Consider the following 11,950-nt stretch of genomic DNA (forward strand, 5'->3'; position numbering starts at 1 on the left):
TTAATGGAATATACACAGTGAATGTACACAGAGGGTGTTATAAGTTTTAAGTCAACATTTGTTACATATTTTACATATTTTAACATTATACCCTGTAACACAGAAGCACATGCAAAGGATGGAGAGAGAAAAAACTAAACCAATATGTAAATTGTACAAGACATGCAGTCAGTGAAAACAAAATTAATACATCAACATAGGAACCATAGGAAGCATTGGTGACCTTTAGAGTTTCACCATTCAACCAAAGAGGTTTTTTTTTGTTTTGTTTTGTTTTGTTTTTTAAGAAATAAGACTTTTTCTCAGTTTCCTGCTTGCACAACCCAAGCAGTAGAAACCGCCATAAGCTTCCAGGTGTTGGGTTTCCTGGTTCATTAGGCCAAGCTTTTCTGCTTTTTCTCTCAGCTGTGGGTAATGATTGTCATGCTGTGTTGTGCCTACCCAATCACTTGGTTTCCTGGTCTACACATGATCCTCAGTGCTACTGTCTGTTTAGTGTGGGCTAGACATTGAAACCCTGCCAATGCTTGTTCATGTGGAAGCCTCTATGATTTCTTGGATCCCAGTCTCACCAAGGCATCCCTGGAGTTCCTGAGCAAGTCAGAAAAAGAACAGATTGTACAGATCAAACTCCTAAGTAACCTAAAATTATGAGATAGGCTGTGAAATATCTCCCTTGTTCTCCTGGATGGGGGTATATTGCACCCCATCAAACATGCTCTTCCACAATTTACTAAATCAGGATGCCATAGAACCAGAGCCAGAACAGATAACGAACCAGGCTTCACAAAAAGAGTTAGAACATTCCCGTGACTTACCAGAGTATGGTCCATGAAAAAGAAAAGGTGCTTGATCTTTTTTTATGATACTGCCATTTGTTCAGGCAATAAAACAAACAGAAGGCAAGAAGGCTAAGGGGCTTTGATAGATGTCTACAGTATGCATGGCTAGGAGCAGCTCTTCAGTCCTGGTAAGCCAGAGGACTCATATAAATTCCTAAAGGATTTAACAACTCAGGGATTGGGATTTTCTAAATGGGGGAATAGGCAGGCGATATAGGGCCAAATAAAGAAGTACTTTTTAAAAAATGAGTAATCTTACCACAGTACCCTATGTATTTGTAGTTCTCTTCTAATATTTCTCAGTACATCTGAAGAAAGCCATACTTCTGGGTGCTCTTAGCCCTATGCACCCTGTGCAGAGGCTATATGCTACATGCTTGCCTGAACCCCAGTCTATATCTTAATACTGGATGATCTTAGTGAAAACCAGGGAATAGAGTTTGCTATCTTCCCTTTCAAAGCAGCAATACCAAACCGTGGGAAGATATTGTACTAGATGTGGGTAGCAAATAGCTCCATTTGAGACCTAACATACTCATGTATATTTAAAGTACTTCTGAGAGAGGGACACTGGCACCTTCTTCAGAAGTTATTGTCAAGGAGTTAGATACAAAGTAAAAGCAGAAAGATGGCAGCCAGACTGAGTCATTGTTTTTCAATTACACAACTGAACACAGGTTGCAGGTTCCAATCCCAGAAGGCTTTGAGGGAACTCAGTGGTGATGGAGTTTCTGTTAAGTGGTCTGTTTTCTTCCTTCTTTATAGCTTTGCTGAACAAACTGCAGCATACAGATTGAACTGTTATTATAAATCTCCAATTAAGCCTTGAAAAGATACTCTTACTATTTATAAATCATAGGTTTTTAACTAGTTCCATGAGAGGTATGATTCCAGTAATCATAAGTAGTAGGGTGTAGATACAACCTGGCTCATGGAAGACTGGAAGAGCACCTATAAGCTAGGTGATCAGGAGCTGATCCAAAAAAAAGACTTTGGGGCACTGAAGTTATGGAATATTTATGAGCTGAATGAGGGTTTCTGTGTTGAAAGTTTATATTTAAATGGTAGCTGAGGTTGCACTGTTTTTTTTATAGTGATCATATACTAAAAGAAAACTTTATTGAGAAAGTAATAACCAAATACATCAGTAGTGCATATTTTGTGTTCCTAGAAAAGTTTGATTACTGTGTTAAGATGTAGAGTTTAGCCTCTATCGAACACATCTGTACAGAGCATCCAAGATGATATATATCAATCTATCTGATGTCAAAAGTGTGGATAATTAGTTGAAAACATATTGAGCATGTACTCCTCAAGGCAGCCTTCTCCAAAGAAAGCCTTTGGAATATGTCAAAGGGTGAAAAGAATTGGATTCCAAGAGTTCCATCAGTGGAAGAAACCTGAATAAAGCTTAAGGTGTGACTTACATAGAAAAACAAAAACAAAAACCGTCTTCCACTTCCACAAAGAATTTATATACTATTTACTTTTGTAAAAGAAATTGAATTCTGAAATAGGATGCATTTAAATAGTTATAACACTATTAGAGGATTCTCTGTCCTTTATCAAAAGTAAGCTAATCTGGAAAAGAGGGGAGGATTGACTCATAAGTAAAATGGGGCTCAAAGTGGGAAAGCACAAAGCAATAATGATTGTGATCTTCATCAGCCACCAACTTTGACCAGAAAATAGAGCATTGCAACCGTGTGAGATGGCCGAGAGGGTATAAATAGCCAGAAAGGTGAATACTCGGGCAAAGATATACTGAGTGGCTCTGAATTCCAAGGTATTACTGTGGAAAGCACAATTGCTGCGAATGTGTTGAACTCGCTGTTTGTGCCTATATAAAATGATAATCATAGAGCTGCTGGACCAGGTGATCAGGATAGAAAACAGAAGATCAGGGAATACAAATAAAGCTATATATAAAGAGACTGTGATTTTGTCATTATCTACAACCATATTGCTTTCAAAACCTGTCTCTTCTGTTATGTTTCTCCTTAATTTTATAGACATATACAAAGGTAAAAGAGCATTTATCATGATGTACAAGACCCAGCACATAGAAATGTAGAGACCAATGTCCTTTGGAGATTTGAATCTAATATTCTTCCAACACGAGTTTCTAGGGCTGATGATGATGACCTGGAAGACACTCAAGAGACAGGTTGTAGCAATGGACATACTCCTGAAAACTCTTAGCACATACATAAAAAGCTGGTAGCTCCAATCATTGAAGAAATGTTTCAACCCAAATGCCGTCATTGTGTTGACCATTCCTTTAGAGAGAATGATCAAGAAGTTAACCATGATCAGATGCATGATAATTAAATCCAAGGGTTTTACCCTGTGTTTCTTGTAATAAATGACTAAGTAGTAGGTAAGAAGGTATACATTTCCCAAAATTCCAACTGTATTCTCTATCAAGAATATTATTCCTATTCCCAAATTCTTAGAGTCCATTGTGTTAGGGAACAAAATTTACTTCAAATCTCAACAGCAGTCATTTCTCAGTGAAAATTTCAGATTTTTTTTTCTAACATGTCACAAATTCAGTAGAATCACATTAGCTAAAATGAAAGCATAAGGTGGTCTTCAAAACACTATTGTGTCCACACCACCTGTCACAATTATTTTCACACAAGTGACAACACCTAGTAAGAACTGCGGAAGATTTCAAGTGCACTTATTTATGGAGCAAATTCCTATTATATAACTAATAAACAATAACACTAAGGATAGGCCAAATTTATGCTGATAGAAGCAATGACAAGTGAGTTCAAAATGAAAGAATGTTCAGTTTTACAAGTCAATACATATGGGGAAAAGTCTTCTCATGTTATCTTCTCCTAGGAGGAATTCCATTATGGATGCCTTTCACCTGTCAATACTACCATTCAAATTTAAAGATTCAAACAGGAAATAGAATGTTTTTCTATTCTTTGATAATTATGTTTATTATGGAGCACTAATCATTAGGTGAGATTATTGAATTAGATAATTTTACATTAAGAGATAGCTCCTTAAATTTAACCCCTACAAAAATCCACATAGGAATGGTGGTTCAGAGTTAAGAGGAGTAGAGAGAGGAGTGGTTGACACATTCTGAATAAAGAATTGTTATCTAACACAATATAGAGAATACAAGTAAAGGATTCCAACATAAATTGCTTAGAAAAATGCAATACTCTACAAATAATATATACAGTAATAATGTCCGGTGCTACTAACTGATTCATTGTCTGGTGCCTTAACTGACATCCATGCTCATAGTTTATATCCAACATATTACATTGAAAGCTTAAGAAATGAAAACCTGTACATTAGCAGTGCAGTGATTGATGTTTATATAATGTTAACCTATGCAGCAATGTAAATTAAATCAACAATGTATCCATAAAACTCAAATGTACTGAAATTCACTTCAAAATGTAAGAGATCTTTCTCCAAGATTCAAATTTTAAAGAACAATATATGGAAGCAGTGTTCTTGTCTTTCTAAACTTAGCCCACTCATGAACCTACCTCTAAAAATTTCTACTTCTTCTAATAACCCAGTAGTACTTTACTCTTTATGCAATGACTTAAATCAGAAGTAAGCTACTAAATGAAATGTTCATTTTAGTGTGTGTGTGTGTGTGTGTGTGTGTGTGTGTGTGTGTGTGTGATTGTGTGTTCAGACAGGATCTTCTTCAGTAATGCAGGTTGCCTAGAATGTCTAACCATCACCTGCCTCACTCCAGGGAATCCTGGAATTGGCGCACCAAGCCAATATTCAGTTTCTTGATCTATGTATGACATTATGAGGTGACTGTCATTTATGATCTGTGAAGATATAAACAAATACAGAAAATTAAGTATATATTAGTTTGAACATGAGATAGCAACAACTTGAAGATACTTTGAAAACAAAGTGCAGCAGTGGAATTTACCTTGTGTTTGTGAATCATGCATAAGGACTATAACCCAATTCACTGAAGAAAAAGAAGGGCTTTCATCTGCACCATAATACCAGGAGTGGCCAATAAAGGAAGTTAAGCTGCTACAGTTCTTGTCTTACCAGAATGAACATCTGAGTTCAGTCTCCGAAATCCACATTAAAATCCAGAGGTAGGAGACCACAGTTATATTTCAAACAGTACAGAAGGGGCAGATTCACTTAGATCTCTTGTTCAGACTGACAATAAAGCAAAATATTCCCTGAGAATCTGGGATGATTGTGAGACACTAAATCAAATAGAATGAGATTTTAAAAATATCTAGAAGCTACAACTGAAGTTTTACTCTGACTCCAGACTCTTACATAAGTTCATGCTCACCAGATCACAAGAGATCTCCTTCACACAGACACAGGGACATAGGTACACAGCAAGACAAGTTATAACTAATTTCCATTTAAATCCTGTATTTCCTAATGCCTTTGTCAAGAAAAACTATTTTTAATGAATCAAGACTTATGAGCAACTTCTAAACAAAAGCAGATAGATAGGGTTAGTAAAATATGAAATCTTATAAATTACACGAATAGAAGACAGATGAGTGAATAGGATATGATGTGTAGATGTAATCTAAATATAAGCTCTTGTCTGAATGAATTAAGCTCCAAATTCTGGGGAAAAAAATGAGCAAGAAAAGTGGAAAAACAAACCCTGAGATACAGTGACCTCAGAATATCACCAAACAAGAAAGCTAACAGAAAACTTAAGTGTGCACACTGACATCTTCACTTTAACACTGCATTCCCAAGTTCAAGATGGAGAAGAGTGACTGTTAGGAAAGACAATGGGCATGTGCTCCCTAGAAACATTTCCTGAGGTAAGGATAAATGCTAACTCCTTCCTTGGATTAAACATATTTCTTAGTCACATTTCCACAGTCTATTTATAAACACAAAGTCATTTTCCAAAATTTATGGTTGTCATTCTGCAAATTTAATCTATGTCTCATGTATACAATGAATGGAAAACTGAAGGATGCAATTAAAATAATCCTGAACCACCTTTGAAATCAGATTTTATTAGGTTTCACAGTTTTCAATAGCAACCTGAGAAAGAATTTAATTACATGTACGCTACATCAAAAATTAGTATAATCTCAGGCACACTGTCTTCTCTTTAGTAACTTGGCCTACAGACCAGAAAGTCTCATTGTCCCTTGACAGAAACTCTACTTTTCTGTTTCTACCATGTATCAATTTGAAGAGTTGTGTACTTACCAGATCGTCTTTCTTGTTTTCTTTGCCTTTGTAGATGAAAAATATTATGTCACCAGATTTTCTCTCAGAAGAACTTGCAGTTCAATATGCAGCTCCTGACATGAAATTCAACACTGTAAATGAGTTAGACAGTCCAATGCTAAGATAAATGTTCATACCCATGTGACCTCAAATCCCTTCAATAATTCAATTTTTATCTCAGACATAGTTATGTGACAGAGCTAGCTTTGGGAGCCAAGAACTTTTCTGAAATTTTCCAGTTGATTATTACCAATGACAGCAACAAGTTTTTATGAGTGTATCCAATGAAACAATATGTTTGAAGAGGCTCTTACAATTACTGGATTCCCTGATGGCTGATTAGGGGTGAAGGTACAGTGTCTATGAAATTCCCATGTGAGCAAGTCATGTAAGAAGATGTGCTTGTCTCTTTGGAAGTGGCTAGTCTTCTTTGGGATCTCCTAAACAAGTCAAGTTTATTATAACTTTTGGATAATATTGGTGCTATCAGAACACCATACTGAACATAGTCAGTCAGGAGATTTTGGATTCTATTGAAGTACAGGTAAAAGGAAAGAGTGACACTATAATCCACACTACAATTCATCATAGCTGAACAGGTGTCCTTGTTGTATGAATGTGCGTTCTTTATGTATATGCCTAAGAGAGGAATTTTGGGGTCTTGAGGTAGATTGGGTCTGATTTTCATGAGAAACAGCCATACTAATTTCCAAAGTGGCTATACAAGTTTGCATTCCCACTAGCAATGAAGGAATGATCACCTTTCTCAACATCCTCTCCAGCATAAACTGTCATTGGTGTTTTATATTTTCACCATGGTGACAGGTGTAAATTTGGAAAGACTTGTTTGGATTTGAATTTCCCTGATAGCTAAGAATGTTGAGTAATTTAAGTACTTTTCAGCCATTTGAGATTCCTCCACTGAGAATTCTCTATTTAGATCTGCACCCCATTTTTTTTAATTTTATTACTTGCTGTTTGGGTGACTATCTTCCTGAAATGTGTATATATTTTGAAAATCAGCCCTCTGTCATATGTGGGCTTGGTCAAGATTTTTACCCATTCTGTAGTCTGCTGTTTTGTCTTGTTGACTGTGTCCTTTGACTCACAGAAGCATCTCAGTCTTGAGGTCCCCTTTATTAGTTGTGGATCTCAGTGTCTATGCTGCCAGTGATATGTTTAGGAAGCAATTGGGAGGTTTGAGCAGTTTATGGGGCCATTGGCAGTGGAAGCAGTATTTATCCCAAAAACCCTTTGAACATACATAAAAATTTGGTAGCTCCAATCATTGAAAAAAATTTCAACCCATAAGTTATCATTGCATTGCTCATTCCTTTAGAGAGAATGATCAAGTAGTTAACCATGATCAGATGGATGAGAATTAAATCCAAGGTTTTTACCTTTTGTTTCTTGTTATATATAACTAGGTAGTAGGAAAGAAGAGAGATGTTTCCCAGAATTTCAACTATATTCTGTATCAAGAACATTATTCCTATTCCCAAATTCCTGGAGTCCATTTTGTTTCTGAGCAAAATATGCCAGCAGTCTCTTCTTAGAGGAAAGTTTTGGATTTTTATAGCTAAGATGGTCCTGTGTACCTGATGTCACAAATGCACAAGAATCACATTACCTGAAGACTAAAAACCCAAGGAGGTTAATACAAATATATCCTGTCCACACCAACTCTCACAATTATTTTAACACTAACAACAGTCAGTAAGAACTGCAGAAGTCTTCAAATGCACAATAATCGAGTAAGTTCCCATTATGCTTCTCACAAAAGTGAGCACTAAGAATAGGGTAAAGTTATCCTGGCAGGAACAATGACCAGTGAATTCAAAATGAAAGAATGCTCAATTCCACAAGTCTACCCAAATTGGAGGATAAGGTCTTCTTTGATCATCTTCTCCAAGTAAGGAAATGACTGTGATTGCCTTTCTCCTGTAATATTAACATTAAAATTGAAAATATTACAACAGGAGAGAATGTTTTTATAATCTTTGATAATAATGTTTATTACATAGCACTAACCATTAGGTGAAAATGATGAATTATATTATGTTATATAAAGATATATCACCTTAAACTCCACCACCTACACATACACATGCAGAGTTAAGGTGAGGAGAGAGAGAAGAGGTGGAACATTCTGTGTAAAGAATTGTTGTCTAGGGATGGAGAGATGGCTCAGCCTTTAACGGCTAGGCTCACAACGAAAAACATAAGAATTGTTATCTAACATAATGGAGAGAAAACAGGTAATGATTCCAAAAGAAAATAGAAATTAGTTAGAAGAGGACAATACTCTATTGATAATAAATATAGGAAGACTGTCCAGTGTTCCTATCTGATCTATTATCTGGTTCATAACTCAGCATTAAAATGTGAAGCACAGGTCATAGGAAACAGTAGTTCCTGGGAAACATGTGGATGAAACAAGAATCCTGACTATATACTAAAATCCACTTAGAGATCTTGCTCTAAGATACAAGTTATGCAAATATAAATACATGTAAACACTGTTCTGGTCTTTCATAGCTTAGCAGAGACATAAACCTACTAATAATGTCCACTCCTGAAAATACACAATAGAACTCTAGTATTGATGCCATGACTTAAATCAAAAGGAAGTTAGTTAATGAAATCTTTTTCTATTGGCTGTGAGTGTGTTCAGACACATCTTCAGTAATGGATGCTGGCCTGGAATGTTCAACAATCCTCCTGCCTCAGTTCATGGATTCCTAGGTGGATATAGAAAGTCAAAGTTCAGTTTCTTGATCTATGTGTGACATAGTGAGGTGACTTTCATTTATGATCTGTTAAGGTAAAAACAAATACACAACTTTAATGACATATTTGTTTTAACACAAAAAAAAATGCCAACATCTTGAATACACTTTAAAGACGATGTGCAGCAGTGACTTGCACCCTGTGTTTGAGAATCATACATGAGACCAGAACCCCCAGTCTCTGAAGAGAAAGAAGGGATGATGCAAAGAAGAAAGAAAACGTGCAGGAGAGTTCCTTCACACAGACATAGGAACATAGGGAAGGAAGAAGACATTAAGTTATAACTAATTTCCATTTAAAGCCTTTGTTTACTAATGCCTTTGTCAAGTAAAATTATTTGCAATGAATCAATATATAGCAATGAATCAATATATATGAACAGCTTCTAAAAAGTATACACAGAATTTTTAAAATATGAAATCTTATTAATTGCATAAATAGAAAACCAAGGGATAAATATGATATGGGCTGTGAATGTAACCTAAGTTTAATCTCTTGCCTGACATTTATTAGGCTCTAATTTATGGAAACTCCAGCAATGAAAAGGGGAAAAACATATCCTGAGATTGCAGTGACCTCAGAAAATCACCACACAAGGGGAAATGACAGAAAATATATGTTTTATGGACCAGAATTTTGCAAGACTCATACTAACATTGCTACCTAAACTTTAACACAGCATTCCCAAGTTGAAGAAGGAAAGTACTGACTTTTAGGAAAGGCAAAGCTCCTGCCCAGTCACAGATGCACTGCTCTCTAGAAACATTTCCCCAAGGCAAGACTAGATCCTGGGTCTTTCCTGGGATTAGATGATTTTCTTAGTTCTATTTGTAAATCTATAAACACAAAATCATTTTCTGAAATTTGTGTTTGTTTTGCTGCAAAATTAATCTGTGATTCATGTGCACAACGAATGGAAACCTGAATGATGCAGTTAACATAATCTTGAACAAATTTTGAAATCATATTTTATTAGGTTTCACAGTTTTCAATAGGCAGCCTGAAAGAAGATTTTGTTACACTTTTGCTACATCAGGAATTAGCATAAATACAGGAAAACTGTCTTCTCCTTAGTAACTTGACCTACAACTCCAAAAGTTTCCCTGTTCCTCGCCTGATTCTTTACTGTTCTGTTTCTTCCAGGAATCAATTTTAAAAGAGTTGCACTTACCATATATGCCTTCCTTGCTTTCTTTTCCTTTGAGGATGAAAAACAGCATGCTCACCTGACTTTTCCCTCCACAGAATTTCCAGTCCAATGTGTGGTACCTGACATGATAGTCAACACTATGAAGGAAAAAGTCAGTCCAACCCTAAGATGAAGGTGCATAGATCTGTGACCTCAAATCCCTTCAGAAATGTAATTTTCATCTCACCTGCAGTCATCATGACAGAGCTAGCTTTGGGAGCCAAGAACTTTTCTGAAATTTTACAGTTGGTTACTGTTAAAGACGGTGACAGATTCCTTGTAAGTATATCCAATGAGACAATAAGTTTGGAGAGGTTCTTAAATTTTCCTGATCCTTGATGGCCGACTAGGATGGAAGGTCCAGTGAGTATCAAAGTCTCATGTGAGAGAGTTTTGTAAGGTTTATTTTTCTCTTTGGAAATGGCTGATCTTCTTTGGGATCTTGTAAACAAAATCAATTGATTTTTAACTTTTGGATCCCAGTGTTGCTCACTTTCAGAACACCCCACTGAATGCCATAAGTCACAAGTCCTGTAAATTCTACTGAACTACAATAGGGAAAGAGTAACACCATAATCCATGCTATAAACCATTGCTTTCAACTGAACTCAATGAAAATAAACTGGAAAAATCATACAAAAATATGAAATTGCATAAGTTATTTATAAATTAAGCAACAACTGCAAGTCTGAACAGAGTCCTATCCTAGAATTTGTATATATAATCATCCCTCACAAATGATATAATGTATCTAATAAATTTCACATAAAAATTTGCTTCTTTCTCTTTCTTAAAACACTAAATAGAATCCAGAATAATGTAGTCATTTTTTTTTACTAGTCAGATAAATAGTATTCATTCTTTAGCATTTAATGAAAAGGCATAAAAATTAAAGGTTGAAAATTATCTTCTGTCCATGAAGCATCTCACTTTCAGGGTTTTTGGCCAAATACATATGAGAAAAATACAATCTGTCAGACCACCATCAATTCCAAAACACAAAAGCCATTGGTTTTCAATTCTCTGTGTGCTTCAGTTATTCTCTATTAGGCTAGGAGCCCAGAAAGCTGCAGTAGTTGCTGCAGGAAAAGAATAGCTCTAAAAATGTCCCACGTAGAAGAAAATAAAGTAAAATTCAGGGTAGCAATTTGTGTATAAAACATTCTTACCCAGTTAGGTATATGCTCTACTACTTACCTATACCTATTGTACAGATATATTAGTTTTATAGAAGACATGAGAAGATCATCATTATTCAGAGTTCTAAAGGTGTGTAGTGTCTTTTGGGTCGGATGAACCCAGGTCTATTCCTGAAGGCAACACAATCATAGAGAGCGGGTTGGGTTAGTCAAGTGTGGGGAGAGGTGTGAAGCTTTACAGGATCTCAGAATTGACCGATGTTGTAGAATATTACTTTAAAGTTTGTTGCTTTGTTTATGTTGTGGAACACTGGTTTAATGACGTAAACATGTGTTGCTATTTTTCATGCTGCATTTATTTAACTCAGTGAAGCTGTGACTCCTTGCCTGTGTAAAACACCTGATGGTCTAATAAAGAGCTGACTGGCCAAAAATGAAGCAGAAAAAAGAGTAGGCAGGGTTGGCCGGCAGAGAGAATAAATAGGAGGAAAAATATCTGAGACAAGAGAGAAGGAGCAAGATAGGACAAGAAGAGGTGAACATCAGGGGCCAGCCACCCAGACACCCAACCACCCAACCCAGCCATCCATGGAGTAAGAATGAAAGTAATATATACAGAAGTAAGAAAAAGAAAATTGCCGGAGGCAAAATGTAATCAGGAGAATTTAAGTTAAGATGGGAAGAAACAAGCCAAGCTAAGGTTGTGTGTTTATAAGAAAGAATAAGACTCTGCGTGTTATTTATTTTAGGAGCTG

At 36.0% G+C, this 11,950-nt stretch overlaps 1 protein-coding gene across 1 annotated transcript; it reads right to left on the bottom strand.

Annotated features, from left to right (window-relative positions):
* Positions 1–2,366: 2,366 nt before the first annotated feature.
* LOC127215538 (vomeronasal type-1 receptor 2-like) lies at positions 2,367–3,305 on the bottom strand. The gene has a single exon (XM_051175946.1). It carries the CDS (start codon positions 3,303–3,305, stop codon positions 2,367–2,369), a length of 939 nt encoding a protein of 312 aa, XP_051031903.1.
* Positions 3,306–11,950: the final 8,645 nt, after the last annotated feature.

Source organism: Phodopus roborovskii, unplaced genomic scaffold (assembly GCF_943737965.1).
Source record: "Phodopus roborovskii unplaced genomic scaffold, PHOROB, whole genome shotgun sequence".
Classification (NCBI taxonomy): Eukaryota; Metazoa; Chordata; class Mammalia; order Rodentia; family Cricetidae; genus Phodopus; species Phodopus roborovskii.